The following is a 19557-nucleotide window of genomic DNA, read 5'->3' on the forward strand; positions in this document are numbered from 1 at the left end:
TGATAAAAGAGAAAGTGCATTCCTCACACCTCAGAATAAGCCATTAGCTTGTTTTGTTTTGTTTTTTTGGTGAGGCAATTTGGGGTTAAGTGACTTGCCCAGGGTCACACAGCTAGTAAGTGTCAAGTGTCTGAGGCCGGATTTGAACTCAGGTACTCCTGAATCCAGGGCCGGTGCTTTATCCGCTGTGCCATCTAGCTGCCCCAGCCATTAGCTTTTTATTTGGAATCTACCCTATAACCGCTACAAGGCTTTTAAATCCCCCCCACCCCAGGCAATGAGGGTTAAGCGACTTGCTGAGGGAATACTCCAGATTTGGTGTGACTGAGGAATGACTATCATTTCCCTTTTCCTGAAAGTTAAGTCTTCCTTAATGTGGCTTTGGTCTTTCTGCCTACTATATCGCACTCAAAATGAGTTTCTATTGTCATTTTTCAACTGTGTCTGACTCTTTGTGATCCCATTTGGGGATTTCTTGGCAGAGATACTGGCATGGTTTGCTATTTTTTTTTTCCCCTTGCTCATTTGACAGATGAGGAAACTGAAGCAAACAGGGTGAAGTGATTTGCCCAGGGTCACACAGCAAGTAAGGGTCTGAGGCCTGATTTGAACTCAAGAAGATGAGTCTTTCTGACGCCTGGCACTCTGGCCAATGCACCACCTAGATGCACCAACCTTAGTCTTTATGCACTGCTCATAATGAGTTTCTAAGTTCATTATAAAACCCCCCGTATCTTTTGTCAGGAAGAAAAATCTATCCACACTTCTTGTGAAGTTGATTTTTTGAATACAAGTGTAAGATTTTTAAACCCTATTAAAATTTTACCAAGTTAAATTTTGCCCAATGCTCTCTAAACCCTAGTTCCCTAAACTCTGGGTCATGACCCCATATGGGGTCATCTAACTGAATGTGGAGGTCGTGAAAAATTTGGCAACCATAAAAAGTTATGTATACCTATTTTCTACACCTATATATCCAGGATCACATAAAAATTTCTTGAGCAAAAAAAGGGTCACAAGTGGAAAAAGTTTAAGAAGCTCTGCTCTAATCCAAGGGCTGAGGGCCAAATTTAGCCAGCTTCTCGTTTTTTGTACAGCTATAAGTAAGGTTTTTCTCTATTCTTAGCTACAGCCAGAGTTAACCCATCAAGATCTTTTTGGATTTCGTCATCTCAAGTTAGCTATCCCTTCCAGCTTGGTACCATCTGCAAATATGATAAGATATGTGAATAGAGTGAGAAAATTAATCTAAACCTTTATTTTGCCTTTTAAAAAGGAAAAAAGAAAGCTGGTCTGTATATCAGTTAATGAAGATTCACTCAAATAACTTGAAGAGTTTAGGATGAATTCAGGAAGTTGCCTGTTAGGAAAAATGACACATTGCCACCATGTATATGCAATTGAACAAATACAGAAGCATATCATTGTACGTGTTCTCAGAGCATTTTTGGTGGCAATGTAAAATAAAACAACAGAAATGAAAAAATTTCAAACTGGAAAATGAACATTTTATTTACATGCCCATCAAGTAATAACATATTTCATCATACAAACAGTTTTCATCATGAAATCACAAATGATACACAACTGTACATTATTGGCTCTCCACTGTGTTGCTTTTTACATGCATTCCTTGATAGAGTTGGTACAATGGCTAACGCAAGGTGGAGAACATAGTTTAACAAGGTGACATGATTGTTCTCAAGGGAAGACATCATTTATTTCTGTAGGCTTTGTTTGGGAGAAAACACAAAATGGAGGAACCCAGAGGAAAAGTCAGGATCATGACAAACTCGTCTCTTTATTGGTAAACTTTCAATGAATGCCCTCCCAAAAACATAAACTTCACAGTCCATATCAGAATGGTACCTCTGACGTAAATGCTCCCATATCCCCAAATACAGTAATGTACACTGTACAGACATTACAGGTTTAGGAAGGATCACAGTCAGTGAAAGTAATAGAGTAAGGTCAAATAAGCCATCACATCCAGTGGCAACAATATGGCGCACTAATCCTATCCTGAACTCAACAAGAACCAGAGCTCCTACAAAAGGAGAGGAAATAAAAACAAAGAAAATGGGTGAGTCATTATATCTTCATTTTTATACCTCAGACAACAAGGTCCTTGCTAAAGGACCAACGAACAACCCTATAGAAAAAAAGGTAAAACTGCAAAATAAGAGAATTAAAATGTTACTCCCTCTATTCGGCGACCTAGAGAAATCAATTAAGAGCAGAAACCTGTCAAAGCAATTAAGTTTAGATGAAAACACTTAAATACTGCACGTCAAAATTAAAAGCATAATTTTTGTTCAAATAAAGGGTGGACTACGTGGGTAGTGGGGGGAAATTATTTGTAACTAAAAAGAAGCAAGAATGTAGGGTGAATGTGAAGCAGGCACATGAGGCAGATAGATACAGGGTGAGGAGGAAGACAGAAAGGGGGGGCAAGGAGAATGAAAAGTCAAAGTCAAAAACAGATTTTCAGAATGGAAAGACGGACTAGCAGAGTGAAATGGCTGGCTAGTTTCAGCAAAAAAAAGTGGGAAGATGGCAGGTAGGAAAAGGAGAAGCATGAGGAGGAAGGCACCTTACCAAACTAACCCAATGAATGTTAGTGATGGAGCAAGAATGATTACAGAAAAGCCCAGAATGGAAAAAGTAAAAACAAGCGGGAATAAGTCAGAATCCTTGCCTTTTCTTTGTTGTACCTGCAAATAAAGTAGGGGAGTTACAACTCTAGAAGTAAAAATCCTCAGAGGGGGAAAAAATTAAAAATTCTGCATCCCCACCTGTGAAAAGCAAAGCTGAATTATTAATACAAGTTGCTATTTTATTTCATCTAAAAAGACAAAACAAAATCCCTAACCACCAATTATTCCTATCCCCAAGTGAATTACATACATATATATATAAATATATATATATATATACACACATATATATTCTTAAGAAATTATTAGAGTAAACTATTTGCCTAAACAAATTATGTAAAGAAAGTGAAATCCGATCACAGGAATATATCTTAATTTTTTAAAATTAAAAATAATTTTTTTAAAAAGTCATATTAAATGACTACAAAACAGGTCTGCTTATAGAACATATTCAATGTGAAGTCTACATGATGAAAACATCATCCCTCTATGGGGTGTTGAGCTTAAGTGGGCCCATCACATTTTCCAAATGTTATTTTACTCTTACACAACTTGGTAAAAATAAATATCATCAAACCAAACCAAAATACTCAATGACCCCTTTCCATTTCATTTGGTGAGATGTGAAAGGAAAATTTAAGCCCTCGACAGAAAGCTCTGGAAGGCAACCAGGTGTCCCTCCTCCTATGCTCAAGAACATAAAATACTTCCCCACCCCAAGCAAGAGCATAGAAATGGAGAGTGGATACCATAACGCATCCTCTATAAAAAGCAGAGTGAAACAAATGATCCTTCCCAACCATATTATACCCTAAGAAGGTGGTATACATGAGGATCCAATATGAATCAGTGTTTTTGTTTTGTTTTTACACAATACATGGGCTTAAGTGGCTAATGTGTGTATTTTTAAGATTAAAAATTAAATAGGTCACAAAATACCTTACAGAAAATCCTTAGGATTTAATACTGACTTAAGGTTAGATACCTTTGGCGAATTCTTTAATATGTTAAAGAACGTTCAAGGTAACATTTCATTCACATTAAAAAAGGGGGGGGGGGGGGAGTTGAGAGATCACATCAGACAGTCTTCCTCTAAAATCAACCTGTACTAGTTGCAGTTTGGTTACTGTCTTGCCCCTATATAGTATCTCTGATCCTATTTCCCCTTCCTTTTCCCATCCCCAGAAGTTCTTTTGAACTATCGAACTCAGAGGGTCCTTTTTTGTTGTTGTTGTTTTAAAGTACCAAAAACACCCTCAAGTATTCTACTGCAAGAATTTTTTTTTTTAATTGTGCTTTGATGAATAAAAGCAAGAGTTTAATCTAAAAGTATCTGAAGCTAGAACTGAAACCTCTAAGAATAAAGGAAACGCTAGGCTGCTGGAGAAGATAATACAAAAACTACTGTGGAGGAGATATCAAGGATCAAAAATTAAGCCACTTACTTTTCACTTTTAATACACAGAACTCTCTTGGACTTATTTCTTATTAACATGTAGTGGAACAGCATGGAGTGGAGGATGGGGATGGGGATGGGGGTGGGTGAGGGTGAAGTACGGGGTCAGAAAACTAGCCATAAATAAAGCTAATGAGGTTTCTAATATACTCAAAAGCATAAAAAAAAGTGCTTCAGACAGAAAAAAAATGCAATCGTTTTCCCCAGTGCTAGAAAGATAACAAATGCCCCATCTATGCCAAAGCATTCGTGAACATGGTGAGCTTACCTTCCAATTCAACAAAACAAACAAACAAACAAACAAACAAACAACAACAACAACAAAAAAAAACTAAACCAAAGTGATATGGGAAACAAACTCTGAAACCCAATCTTTGTAAGACAAGCCTTCTGGGAAACAGAACAGCCCCAAGGTTGAAACCTCATTGATAATCCAAGCTGGGCCCCAAGTATAAGCACATTATTAAAGGCTGCAGTTAGAAACACTGTAGTGGTCAGTCAGCTGGAGCCCTTTGGCACAGGCTACATAGTAAAGTTCTAATTGGGACAGAATTGAGGACACTCATTCCATTTCTGTCTGTTACTTTAAAATACCAGTCTATATAGATTTCTCAATTTCCTTGGGTGTTCTTAGTAACCTGTTTTCTAGAGGTGTGACTTTTAAAAGACCTTTTATTCTGAATGCCTAAGATTTCACAGTTTTGTAAAATTTCTTTCTCCTGATCCCTATCCCCTCTCTATGAACCTTACCCGATGCCTTAAAATACTAACACTGTTCTCATGATCAAATTTGAATGTCTAAAAAAAAAAACACACCACAATTCAGCACCATGACCAGTAGAATGACAACCTACTGTCTCAACTCAGAATTGTGGGGGGGAAATAAATAAATAAAAGCAGAACAAGATGACATTCCATCTGAGCGTCACAAAAAAAAAATGAAAACCAACATAACGAGAACAACCTTCCCCATTCTTGTGCCCATAACTGGTTGAACCCAATAAAAACCAGTTACCTATAAATTTCATAAATGGTTTGTGCCCCAAGGGGAACACTCTTGCAAGTTTCTTTCAGAAAAAAGAGTGCCCCCTTCCCTCCCCTCCCCAACAGAAGACTAACCTAAGAATTTCCCAAGGCACATGGTCAAACCAATGCTATTGAACAGGTTTGCTTATTAGAGGTAAAGAACAGCACAGGACCAAAAACCACGGCAATGCCAAAAGAAAAGGAGGAAGAGGGGAATGGTTCCACATAATCACCTAGTGTATTGACTGAATGAGATCGACTGGTCTTAAATTCCTAGTTAGTTTTAAGCTTCTGGATTTTGTGAACAAATAATACACAGGTCAGGATAAAAGTATTGACTTACTACAGTCTTTATAAAAATCGAAGATACACACAAAAACACATCCACATTTATGGAACGGTATCCATTCAACTTTGATATGACAACACAAAAAACTAACAAATAGCTAAGAGGTTGCTGAGTAATATCCATCTTGAATAACATTTTAATTTTAAAAGGTCCATATTTACAGAGTACAGTTGGATGCAGCGGCTTGCATTCTGCATCTCCCTTTAAATGCATGATAAAGAAAGAACAAAGATAATGGTTGCCACAGATCTTCCAAGAGGGTTAAGCTTAGGGGAGCTGATTTAAACGGCAAGAATGGAAACTGACATCCCTTGCTGCTAATTTGGCTTCCCTTCTCCTCTTCCTTTGTGGGAGAAACCACAACCAGGAATTAAACCTCAATTCTGTTGCTCAAGTTACTTTATATCAGGAGAACTCATGTGCACTGGTTAGGTAGTGATCCTAACAAGTATCTCAATAAAAACCCAGATTTATCCTATCAGTTATCTCGTTTTGGGGGACCTCATCCTTAAGGAATAGCTCATTTATGGCTATGTGCATAATCACCTGTACATACAAGATAGCCCCCACCTAAAATACCCAGATAATGCAAAAAGTGGACTTGAAAAAAGTACAAAATATGTCAGTGCATTTCCTATTAAGTTTTATTTTCAATGGTGACTAGAAAGAAGCCTGCTTCTACACTACTTACTAACTCGGAGAGATAGCATCCAGATTTTTTTATTTCGAAGTCAAGTTGGAAAGAAAAAAACATTTTTTTCGACTTTCAGGAAACATTAAAACTGATCAAACTGTCCCCAGGGGAATCTCACCAAGTTCCCCAAAGTTCAGTCTCTAGTTCCCATCAAAATCAAGCTCGCTAAGATATAAGCCGACCCACTAAGGTGAGTGGACCGAAAGCTTTCAAGTTGCTCCTAGCTGACGTGCGCCTGCAATTAACACAGCTCTCGGGCAGGACTGAAGGGACAGGGCTTTCTTGAGTGTGAGCATCCATTGGAAAAAGGGTGTGCCTGAGATAGGAGTTGACAGCCTGTCTCAGGCCAGTAAAGCCATGCCTATGTATGGCCTTTCATATGGAAAATTATGGTGAAAGCAGCAATGACCCCTGCCAAGGCTAGGTTTGGGGAGTGGAGGCGGCCATTCGAATCAAATGAAACCCACATTAGCTAGGGAGGCAGAGAGTTCTATCCTAAATTCCCTTTCTTTGGAGAAATCCTAATTGGATCCCATTTGGGCTAGTGAGTCCCTATGCTTAGATGCAAATTTTTAGACAGTCATTAAAAAAAGAAAACAGACTACTTTCCAGTCTCAAACGTAACATGATGTTCTTTCAGAATCAACTTTATCGAAAGATTCATCAAGGTCTGAAATACCATAATCCCAGGTTTTAGCCTTAAAAAAATTTTTTTTGGTAACTTAATTTGAAAAGTAATACAAAATCTATGCTACGAGAAAATACATGACAAAGGCTAGGTGAACTTTGTCTCCTATAAGAAAGGATACAAGGTATAAAGGACCACTCATGTGGTTGACTCATGTTTAGGGGACTCTACAGTTTGACCCTTTTGCCAGATATCTAGTGAATGCATCAAAGTACACTAAGTTTCTTTCTGAATCTCTCATGTGATAAGGCCTATCAACATGCTCAGGGAGCTTTCAGTACAAAAGCTAATTTGAAAGTCCACAAATGCCCTAGGACTCTCTGCTCCAATAGTTTAGGTACCCACTGAAATATCTATCCCAAATGATAAATATCTTTCACAAAATATGGGAGCAAAGATGGAACTAAGGCACTTTCTTATTAACCTTAACAGACTGTGCTCCTTTGGAAAGAGTAAGTTTCTCATCAAAAGGAAACAGGCCAAATTTACTTAGTAAAAGCAATCTGAGCAGGGAACCCACAGTTTGGGTTGTATTGGTTACGCCTACACAACAATCACTGACTTGCTATCTCTTTATGTGGAATTACAAAGATACGATGATAATTAGAACAGTGATCACCAGTGTTATTCCCACATAGTGTTCAACCTTGGAAAAGAAGTGGCTCATATTAGTAGCAAACCAGTTTATGAGCCTGTGAGAGAAATTTTTAAATGATTCTTTTTAAGCCAACGGGAAAATTGGAGTTACACCTATTTAACTCTGGGGGAGAGAACTGGGAGAAAGTGGACATGAAGAAAGACAGGGAAGAAAGGTTTCCATTAGGAACTGAGAGAATGTGAGGCTGGGCTTGGACTTATTTACAAGAATGAGAACCTGTCTGTTTCATTGGTACAACTCTCAACCCAATAATACCTCTTATCTCCAAGCCATTTAGGCTACACAAATACCAGATTGATCCCCCGAATTTGATCTATGTTTGTCATACACCTTCTGAGGTCTTTCTAAGAAGATACATATGTGTGTTAAAGAAAATTATTTTCTGGCCTACAATGAAGATAAGAGCAACCATTATCAAATATTCTTTGCTAGTAAAAAAAAGTCTTTAGGATGGGGAAACGTGTTAATGTTCTTTCCTCAATCCAAGTCACTGTGATCACACAGTCAGATTTTGAAGAACAAAGTCTACATGCATTGTAAGCACTTGAAAAAAAAAAAACAAAACAAAAACAAAACAAAAAACCAAAACTATAGTTCCTTGTGGCTACAACAGGACAGGGAGCAAGTGGACACCAAACTCCTAATTGCTTCTGGGTCCTCTAAGTTCCGCTTTTCTTGGCATCCAGCGTACTTTTGGCAGCTCCAGATCACACAGTTAAGCAAGATTGTAGACTGCCAAGTTCTTGGCTCCTGATGTGACTGCTCCCATCGCCTCTCCTTGGGAAAATTCCACAGTAGTTTCTATAGCATAAGGGTCGGTTACTCTTAGTGGAAATCATTCAACAATCAGTGCCACATTTATGTGGGACAAATCTATCATATGCCTGTGGAAGGTTAAAGAAATGGTCAATTGTCAGTCAACTCTGAGTATCACCAGTAAAGTCACGGAGGCCAAAGAAAGCAATATTTTAATGGTGGGCCCTGTGTTAAGAAAACTTGAGAGATACAAAAACAAAACAAAACAAAAATCCAAATGTACAAAAAGAAAAAAACAGATCCAAGAAGTGCATTTCCATATTACAAAAACAGATTTCGTACATTCATACAAAAGGTTTCACTGACTGGTTTTGGTTTTTGTTTGTTTTTGTTTTAAAACAATGGGTGCCCTGTTCCCCTCATCCCACCTTGTGCATTTAAGAAATGATGATTCAATGAACAACTCACTGTCCCTTGCCCCTCCAAAATAAATGAAAAAACAAAAACTCAAATTGATACACAGCTTTACAAGAACACATCTATTGTGCAAAGCAAGGCAATGGATACAGAGCAGATCACATAAGGGTACGAGGTCTTCCCTCCCACCCTTAAACCACGGTAACTTCAGAGGCTCCACTTAAGAATACGATGGCTACCTGTGGAACTTCTGTTGAAATGCTAAAGCATGTGCTGGCTCCTTAAACTTCGCGATGGCTTTCCGTTGCTGGGGAAGCATCTGTAAACTCTACAAGAGAAAAAGAAAGAGGGAGGGAGGGAGAGGGAGAGAGAGTCATGACATCACCATTCTCACTGACAACAATGTGATGCTCTTAAGAAAAATATCTGATGGTTTAATTTTTAAGGCTAGCAAAACACTTCAAATGCACTGTCATGCATGATCTGAACCTTGCAACAAGCCTATGGGGCAGGTGCTATTTATTATTTTCACTTTACAATTGAGGAAACCAAGAAGTTAAGTGATTTACTCAGAATCACACACACACACACACACACATACATATACATATATACATACATATATGTGTGTATGTGTGTATGTCTAGGGCAGGATCTGATCCCAGCTCTTACCAAGTTCCAAGTGTAGCTTTCTCTCCACTGTGACATGGCTGTCTCTCATCACTGCACTGTTAACATCCAATTCAGGGAAGGCATAGGTATGTATGTGTGGGTACAGAAGGAACACTCCACAACTTGTTTTGAGATAACACAGTCTACCTTTATAGGCTCACTATGCATTTTTTTTTCATGCCTCGGTGTGTGTGTGTGTGTGAGGGTGGAGAAATCTGTGAATTCATTGGTCTAGGGAACTCCCAGATAAAGGAAACTCCTTCTACTAAGTCAATATCTGTACTTTTCCCACAACTTGTACTTTGAGAGAGCTGCTTGCCTACCTACTGCATGGGGAGGGCAAAGCCCCTGCTCTGGGTCACACAGCCAGCATATGTATATTTAAGGCAGAATATGAACCCAGATCTTCTTGAATACAAGTTCAGCATTCTATTGACCATGCCACGTTGCCTTTATTGGCAGCATCTAACTCAGGATACCTATGTGTGCATAGAGGAAAAACTGTAATGCCAGTTTCGAGTCAACACAGCTGACTTTAGAGGTTCACTGTTTTTTGAATTTTGTACATGGTTAGTTCTTTTGATGAAAGGGAATGATCAACGTCTGTTTTCATTTTGTTTAATTAATAAACCAAAATATGCTGTACTAAGTAGAGCAATTCCCCCTGGTTCTCTCTCTTGCTTCCCAGGATCTGACTGTTCATTCTATGCAGAAGATTCTCCATCTAGACATCTACCTCCACTCTCTCCTGAGAACTAAATCTGGGATCAGAGAATTGAGAGCTGAAAGATAGCATAGTTCAACCCCTTCAGACAAGGAAACTATAGCCCAGAGAAATGAAATGACTTAGATTCACAAAGGCATTAAGTATTTGTTAAACGTTTCCCAATTACATGGGGGGGAGAGGGGGAGGTGCAATTGGAGTTAAGTGACTTGCCCAAGGTCACACAGCTATTGTCTGCGACCAGATTTGATCTTGGGTCCTCCTGACTCCAGGATCATGCTCTAGCCACTGTGCCACTGAGCTACCCCACTCAGTTACATTTTAATTCAGTTGGGCCTCACTTGGAATCTTGCCTTTGAATGTGGTTGGCCCCCATTTGACACCTCTGAGCTAGGCAATTCTAAGACTATAAATTGTAGAAAAGGTGCTAACCTGCATTGTTAAAAGAGGCGTTTCCTTATCTGGGGATTCATTATTGTAATGAAATCACAGGTCCAGTCTCTATCCTCTCTTTTAAGGTTTGCACAGGTGCTATTATTACCTCCATTTTGTTTTTTTTTTCCCCTGATAGAATTATTTTATTTTTTTCCAGTTAACATGCAAAACCAGTTCTCAACATTTGCTTATACAAGCTTTCCAATTTCAGATTTTTCTCCTTCCCTCCCCTCCCTCCCCCTCCCCCAGACAGCAGGTAATCTGACATAGGTTATATATATCTATATATACACACAAATAACAACATTAAACCTATTTCTGCATCAGTCATGTTACAAGAGAAGACAGAGCAATGAGGAAAAACCTCAAAATAGAAAAACAACAGCACCAAAACCAAAAGAAATAGCATGGTTCAATCAGCACCTCTACTCCACAGTTCTTTTTTTTTTTCCTGGATTTGGAGATCCACTTCTATCATGGGTCCCCTGGAACTTTTCTGTACCATTGCACTGGTGAGAAGAATATAGTCCATCACAGTAGATCAACACACAATGTTGATGATACTGTGCACAATGTTCTTCTGTATTACCTCCATTTTACAGATGGAGAAATTGGGGCTGAGAGGGTGACCTGCCCAAGGTCACAGTTAGGAAGGGTCAGAGGTAGGAACTGAATTCAGGTCTTCCTGATTCCAAGTCCAACACTCTACATACTCTGCTTTTTTTTTTTTTGCGGGGCAATGGGGGTTAAGTGACTTGCCCAGGGTCACACAGCTAGTAAGTGTCAAGTGTCTGAGGCTGGATTTGAACTCAGGTACTCCTGAATCCAGGGCCGCCCTCCCTCACTGTCACCTCCCATAACCTACTGGTGGACCATCTTGTCAATCTACTTCTTCTTTTTTTTTTTAGTGAGGCAATTGGGGTTAAGTGACTTGCCCAGGGTCACACAGCTAGTAAGTGTTGAGTGTCTGAGGCCGGATTTGAACTCAGGTACTCCTGAATCCAGGGCCGGTGCTCTATCCACTGTACCACCTAGCTGCCCCTTGTCAATCTACTTCTACACCAACCTTCCTATTAATCATTCCACTCCAAAGGACATATCTTCATTCAGGCCCTCATCATCTCTTGCATTATTATGAAAGCTTACTAAATGGTGTCCTTGCCTCAGTCTCTTACTATTCCCTGTATCTCTTCTCCCCTTGCCACCCACACCCAGTGCCTCCAACTGCCCTCCTCTCATTCTCTTCTAAACCTCATCCTTCAACCTACACTATTCTCTCCAGGCATCACTGATCTCTTGCCAAGTCTTCGTCTTTTCTCTTGACTTTCTGCAGCCTTGGACTCCAAAGCCCTCCTCTTCCTGGATTACTCTCTCTGCTCAAGGTTTTCCCATTCCTCCTCAGTCTCCTTTGCTAGTCCACCACTGCCACACCTCCTAACCATAGAAGTCTCCCTGGCTCTGCCCTGGGCTCTTTTCTCTTTATACACTCACTAGGTGATCTCTTTAACTCCCAATTATTTCTTCTTTGCAGATGAATCACCAAGCTAGATCCTCAGCCTCTCCAGTTAGTCAGGAGCCACAGATTTTTGGCCCATATGCATCTAAAATTTACTTTGTCCAAAATAGATCTCATCACATCCCCCACCTTCCCCTCTTCCAGAATTCTCTATTACTCTTGAGGGCACTACCATCTTCTCAGGTTCCCAACCTCAGTATCATCCTCAACTCCCCCCCCCCCCAACAGATCCAATCCACTGCCACATCTTGTTCTTTCTACCTTCACTACATCTTTCATACTCTCTCCCTCTCCCTTTCCCTTCTCCTCAGTCACACCACCAGTTCAGACCCTCGGAGGGATATGCTGGAGCCAGCTTGTAGTGGCTTTTGAGAGCCAATTGCTAAATTTTGGGAATAAGATGTAAATCAGCAAATGCTACAAATTTTTTGATTGTCTAGACTTAAGACAATGATAGAGAAAAGGCTAATGATGTAGACTAAACTTAGGCATGTGTCATATGTATGTTTTTTTGGGGGTGGGGGGAGAAAAAGTTGCCAGCACACCTCTGGGCCTTTATTACCTCTTGTCTGAACTACTGCAATAGCCTCCCCCCCCCCCACTACACAAATGCTAACTATTATTAGCTTTTATTATTTCATTCATAGTTCCACTGATTCAATCAATTCAATAAAGAATAATTGTTGAAAATTACTGCAAGGGGCAGCTGGTGGCACAGTGGATAAAGCACTGACCTTGGATTCAGGAGGATCTGAGTTCAAATACATCTCAGACATTTGACACTTACTAGCTGTGTGACCTTGGGCAAGTCACTTAACCCCAATTGCCTCACCAAAAAACCAACCAAACAAAAAAAACACCCCACAAACAAAAAAACCCTGCAAAATCTGAAGATTTGTAAACATCAATTTTCATGATACTTCAAAAAAATAATGAAAGTGAAAAATAGCATGTTTCAGTCTGTGTTCAATCATTATCAGTTCTTTGGAGGTGGATAGTATGCTTCCTCTTTAGTGCTTTGGGACTGTCTTGGATCATGCAATAGCCTTTTAACTGGTTTCACTGTTTCAAGTCTCTCCCTACTCCAACCCATCCTCATTCAGTTAACAAAGTGATTCAAGAAGGAAAAAAAAAAAGTTTAGGTTTAACTGTGTCATTCCCCAGCTCCCCTGGATGAGTTCCCTAATGCCTCCAAGATCAAATATCAAATCTTCTATTTTGTATTTAATGCTGGTCACCTGACCCTCCTACCTTTTCAGTCTTCTGAAACTTCATGCTCCTCCATTCCTGGAATAGCTACAATCCAGGCACACTGGCCTCTTTCGGAGTTATTCCTCCCATGTGATGCTCCATCTCCTGTCTCCTTGCTTTTGCAATAGCTTTTCTCCATGCCTGGAATGATTTCTCTCTTCACCTCTGCTTCAAGACTCAACTCAAATGTTCCCTTCTGGAGGAAGCCTTTCCTAAGTCCCTCCAGCTGCTAGGCTTTCTCCTCTGAGATTACCTTCATTTACTCTGTGCAGATATTATATGATCGCGGTTGTTTATATGTTGTCTCCTCCTATTAGAATATAAGCTCTTTGAGGGGAGGGGATGTTTTTACCTTTCTTTGCATAACCGGGCACAGAGATACTTCCTACTAAATGCTCATTCACGGCCTCTTCTCTTTCACGTCTGTGTTTCATGCAGCTGCCAAAATCAGCTTCCCAAGGCACAGGTCTAATCACTTTATTCTGCCGCTTCAAAGACACTACCTATGCCCACAGAATAAGAGGCAAACTGCCCAGGCCTCCATGGAAGATCCTCCCCAAATCAGGCTCCCACTCCCCTTGGAGTGAACAGCCAGCTTCACTGTATATCCACGTCCCCATGGCACCCTACTCTACAAGTAAACTAGAACATTAATATTTGCCGGGGTGGATGTTGATCTCATCCTATCATTTCCTACTTCTGTCCCCTTCCCCAAAACTGGAATTCAGACCCTGCTCACCTCAGCTTGTCCAATTAAATGCTCCCTCGTGCATGAAGTCTTCTCTCATCCTGGCTGAAAATGTTCTCTCCTTCCTCAAGTTTCCTTAGACTGTCCAACCTCTGCTTTTGCCTCACCTATCGTACTCTACCTTCTACTCCACTTATCTCTCCTTAGCTTCCCCCATTCCTCAAGGCTGTTTTACTTTCCCATGGTTGTATTCTCAGTGCCCAACACACTTTGGCAACTAGATACATTTATGTTGAAGGTCAAGGAGGCAGCTAGGTGGTGTCATTGAACAGAGTGCTGGGCCTGGAGCTAGCTGAAGACCTAAAATTAAATCTGGTGTCAGGCACTTACTAGCCGTGTGACTCTGGACAAGTCACTTAATCAATCACTGCCTCAGTTTCTCCATCAGTAAAATAGCATAGTATCACTTACCTCACAAGGTTGTTGTGAGGATTAAATGAGATACCTGCAAAATGCCTGACATAACAGGTGCTTAACAAGTGTTTGTTCCCATCTTCCCCCTCAACTTCCCTTCAAGTTGTTTTTTTTTTCCTTTTCTTTTTTTTTTCCCCCTTCAAGTTTTCAAGGAGATTCTGTTACATAGGGATCCTGGAATACTTGTGTTATCATCAAATAAAAATGAAGCTCAATTAAGACAGACAGAATTCAGACATAATCAGTTTTTATTCTTGCATTCTCCACTACTGAAATCACAAATATATTTTAAGGATGCAGTAGCTCGAAAGCTGCCAAAAGTATAATATTTAAAATGAAAATGATGGGCTAGAAAGTGTTTTGTGTTGTGGTGTAGGAGAAAGAGCCTTGATGAGATCAAGAAAGAGCTTGATGGGGAGTCAAGAGGTCCTGGGTTCAAGTCCTAGCCCTGACATATTTGATTATCTCAGTAAAAGAAGGAACACAGACTTCATGACTTCTGAGGACCCTTCCATTTCCATCATCACATGCTTTCTATCTAATTTCAATCTCTAGCAAATTACAGAATGCCAGGAAAAGAACACCTGCCACAACTAAGAATTCTACTGTGTTTCAGCAATGGACGGGCAGCTTCACAGAACTTGAGGAACCGTGGCCAGGAGCGAGGGGAGCTGGTCTCCAGTCCGGGTTCCGAGCCCTGACCGAATCCTTTAGCCTCACCCATCAGCCACAAAAAGGAAGGGAAAGCACCACCCAGATGACACTGATGTGGTTCTTTCGGGGTTTACAGAACACTGCACAAAAGCAAATTGTTTTGGACAGAGCCGTCCCAATCCTCCAAGGAGGAGCAGATCGTTCTTGTACCATGAGCAGCCTCTAATTGTGTGCAATGCTTTCACAATCCTTTTTTACACGACAGACTTCTGAGTTTCCCTTTCTGCTTACAGTGTCAAGATCAGAGGTTCAGCCCTAAGAGGTCTAAGTCTCCTTGTTTTAGGGATAAGGAAACTAGAGCCTGGAGAGGAGGGGTCATGGAGTCCCTTTCCACAGACTCCATGCTTTCTGACCCCGGAGGAATGACATGGAATCTGATGAATGGTCTGTGCAGGCTGATGAGAACACCTCACAGGGAAGGGATCTTTCAAGGGGAGTTGGGCGACAGTGGTAGGTAGATTTGAGGGAACATGAACTGATTAGGAAATCAGGCCCGTCCAATATGATCTAAAAATACAATACCCAACTCTACAGTGGAAAACTCACAGTATCTCTAATACCCAATACAGGATATCTATCAAAACCCCAAGCTGAGTTTTATTGTTGACCTTAATAGTCTTGTTCCTGTAGAATCAATGCAGGAAATCCATCAAGGTTCTCAGAGTAAAATGCTAATGTACTTTTGAGATTCTGCATGACCCAAAAGGAGGGCATTTGTAGTAGGCACTTAATAATGCTCACTGACAATTGGCTTCTCCATGTTCCCGCTCTCAATGAACTTTTAAAAAACCCGTTTGGGGTCCCAATGGCTCACCCATCTTTTGTGCTAAGGCGTAGCTTTGACCTTGGGTGCTGTTTGGCATGACTGAAAGACACCTATTACCCAGAAGACTGTAAGGTCCCTTGTAGGCAGGGATGGTTTCATCTTTTTCACGGTCACCTTTGCACCCCCTTGAAGAATGTAGGTGCTTAATCAAATATCTGCTGAATTGAACAATGCAGACCTGAAACCACTGGTGGTATTCAAAATTCACTGATGGTATTCAAAAGACTGGAAATGAAGAATTTAAACCAATTCCAAAGTGCAAGTGTAAAAAAAAAATGCCTTAGTCAAGAACATCGATGAAGTTTATGGCTTCTCAATGCAGAGAACGAAAGATAATCATTTAAAGTGTAAAATGTCTAAGTTCTGGTGTGTGTTTTTAAAAAGTATTAATTTAATCACACAATAGATGCATAAATGTGTTCACCTCCATGCTCTGAATAGTCTTCCAGTTTCACATGACTTACATTTTTAATATTGCATTTCTCTGCTGTTCATAAAATGCTATTAATTCAAACTTCACTGACTGGCTTCATCAGCCCAGGAAGCTCTGCTCAGTTTCACGGACACAGATTACATCTGTATTCTCTGTCTTGTAAACAGGAGCAATTACTCAAAGGAAGCCTAAGTAAAAATGTGGATGGGTTTATACAAATCCATGCCCAATACAGGAAAAACTCAAAAGGCATGCCTGAGAGACAGAGGGCCAGTCATGTGTATGTATAAAACCTTTTCCCCACAGAGCTACTTTGGAACAAATAATTTGTGGAAAGAGAGCAGGGACTCAACTCAATAAGGTGTAGAGTCATTGGCACTTTTTTTTTCAGGTCATAAATGTCAGGGGACAAGATCTTGCTTTATGCCATAAGATGGGTTCCTGAAAAGTTGGTTCCAAAACTATTTTTTTTGTAAATAGTCTTATTTTAAACACAGGTGGACAGCCTGTTAATAAAAGCAATCCTATTGTGTATCTCCCTTTAATGCAATTAATCACTACTTATTTTGCAATTTTTGAAAATTAGGATTTTCATATATCAAGTGTGCTTAAATTGAGGCACAACTGAATTGCAAAGGAGATGAGGACGGTTAAGGTAGGTCTAAAGAATCTATCAAAACATGTATATTAAAAAAAACATAAATATTACATATATTTAATCAGAAAGCACTTGGGGGAAAAGGGAGTTTTAACACAAGTCTTCAATCTTTTTGGTGGAGCCAGGGCTGGTTTTTTTGTAAAGGCTTGAAGGGAGTTGTAATGTGTAGACAAAGGGGTGGAGGTGGGATAGTCAAATGTCTTCTGACTATACTCTCCAGGCTCATCATTGCAAGCTTCAAGGAAGGGTTGGAGGAAGGAAACAGAAACAGGGAACTGGTTAGTAGCTCTATTGTGTGTGAGGCTGACCATTTTATCCCAACCAACAGGGTGAGGAATTTCGACTATAAATAAGTTTGTATATAAGACACTGTGTTCATCTAACTGTGAAGTCAGGAGTCAGGGGAGGTACAAAACAAGATGTACTGACTTTATTTTTTAAAAAATCCACTGGATTGAAACTTTGTTTTTAAAAAAAAATCTCCCTGTATTGACACCACATTTTGTGTGTTTGTTTCTTTATTTCTTTGGGGGCAAATCATAACTTTGCTGCCCTCGAGTTTATAATGGAAGAAAAAATAACTGATAGAGATATTAACTTCATAATAAACTTTATTATCACATGCCCTTGTTTAAAATTTACTGATGTAACATTTCATTTTAAAGCCTCAGCAAATGACTTGCTGAAGAAACACAAGGCTACAAATGTTTGGTCCTTTGCAAATTATTATAAAGAAGTTCACTGTACAAAAAGAAGCACATCGGGCTTTAATAACCACAGAAATCCTATCAATAACCACGACTAGAAGGGATCTAGAAATACTAAAACATTTCCCCCAAAGAACTGATTATGTATACAATTGACTTTCTTTCTCCTCTAACAGTCATTACATAGAATAAAAGTTTTAAGGTTTCTAAATTAAATAGCACTGTTAACAATTTGCAAATTGGTCATCATCCAAAAGGTAAATGGTTTCTAATTTTTCCAGAGTATGTTACTAATTAAAAAACAAAACAAAATAATGCAAGTAAGTAATGAAGGCAGAAAAGGGAACAAAGGACATTTTTAGTTTCTTCATTCATTTACTTGAAAATCAAAGTCAATAGAACACAACCAAGCTTTCCTTTTCTTCGGAAGGAATGAAAAGTTGGAAGGAGGAGTGTGTATCAGAGATCACTAAGACTAATTTACCACTAAATTATCAGGTAAAGTAAAATCAACTGTGGTGCCTTAAATAAAACAATGTGTTCTCTCTCCCTCTTTCTCTCTCACAGAAAACCTCTGCTATGGCACTCGGAGTGCTTTATTTCCAACATTAAACAGAGACAGAAGCCATATTCTCTTCTGAGGCAACTGTCCGGTTTCCCACAAATGACCATAACTCACTTCAGCGGCATTTGGACTGCTTTAACCTGAGGATGCTATTCTTCCTGGCCACCACATGAGGGCAGTGGGGAATGTGAAATTCTGTCATTTCTCATATGGGGTTAATAAATCAAATTCAAATCAATTTTACCTAGTGGGTGGGCCTCTCATCGTTACTCTCATTTTCAAGTTTTTTCTTTCATAGTTCACCTTTCTTTTTCACTTGTGTTTTAATTTTCTCTTTTTCTTCTGGCAGGATTTTTCCAATACCTCTGTTGCTCCAGGACTTAGCAGTGGCTTAGGCACATTATTGCTGCTAATGCTTTTGGGTAAACACTGGGTTCAAATGCAGCAATGGTGTTTGTTAATTTATCTTAGGCAACAACATGCAAAATTCTCAATTAAGAGGCCAACAAGAAAAAAATCTTGTCTTGTCATCTCCCATTGAATGCTGCACAGAGCTCAAAGGGCCCTTGGAGATGCTGCCCCTTGGTTCATTCTCTAATATATTAAAGCTCTTTGATGCAGGCACTAGGTGGTGTTTCACTTTTCGTATCCCCAGTGCCTTGCAAATAATAGACACTAAAGTCACCTAATAAGTGTCTGCTAACTATATGAGGAAATGGAAGCCCAGAGAGAAGTGACTTACTCAAGGTCAAGGAGCCAAGGAGTGGCAGGCTTAGGCTCAGAAGTCAGTCTCATGCCCTTTCCAATACACATCACTTTTTGAATACACATAGTATAAATATGTAATATAAAACCTGAGTTTAAACAACTGTACTTCTCTTTCTTTCTAGCAAAAAAAAAAAAAAGCAGCAAAACATTTAAACTCCTAATCACAAATTCATTTTCACTTTCTTGGGCTGACCAAGCACATACCACAAAATGAAGGCCTGTGACATTCAATAATAATCATTAAATGAAAAGGAGATAATTTAAATTATTCATTATGTAAAAGGTAAGGCTTAGATAAGACTTAACCAATTAATTCAGGCAGGGGGAAGGAGCGGAATGAGTCAAGAGAAAAAAAAAATTACACTTCCTTAAAACAGGAGGTAGAGGAGAGAGAGATACTCAAGTTTCATTTAACCAATGAAACT

General features: G+C 39.6%; 1 protein-coding gene across 6 annotated transcripts in view; it reads right to left on the minus strand.

The window, feature by feature from the left end:
• Positions 1-1491: 1491 nt before the first annotated feature.
• The window catches only part of RBM33 (RNA binding motif protein 33), a 185599-nt gene continuing 167533 nt past the window's right edge, over positions 1492-19557 (minus strand). For 5 of the 6 annotated variants that reach the window (XM_043965518.1, XM_043965515.1, XM_043965513.1 and 2 more), the window contains 2 exons: positions 8941-9029; positions 1492-8412 (listed from right to left, as the gene is read on the minus strand). In XM_043965518.1, coding sequence (XP_043821453.1) covers positions 8364-8412; positions 8941-9029 — 138 coding nt within the window. In that variant the 3' untranslated portion in view covers positions 1492-8363. The remainder of the gene's footprint in view (positions 8413-8940; positions 9030-19557) is intronic. The other variant, XM_043965516.1, reaches the window with a different exon arrangement.

Source organism: Dromiciops gliroides, chromosome 5 (genome assembly GCF_019393635.1).
Source record: "Dromiciops gliroides isolate mDroGli1 chromosome 5, mDroGli1.pri, whole genome shotgun sequence".
Taxonomy (NCBI): Eukaryota; Metazoa; Chordata; class Mammalia; order Microbiotheria; family Microbiotheriidae; genus Dromiciops; species Dromiciops gliroides.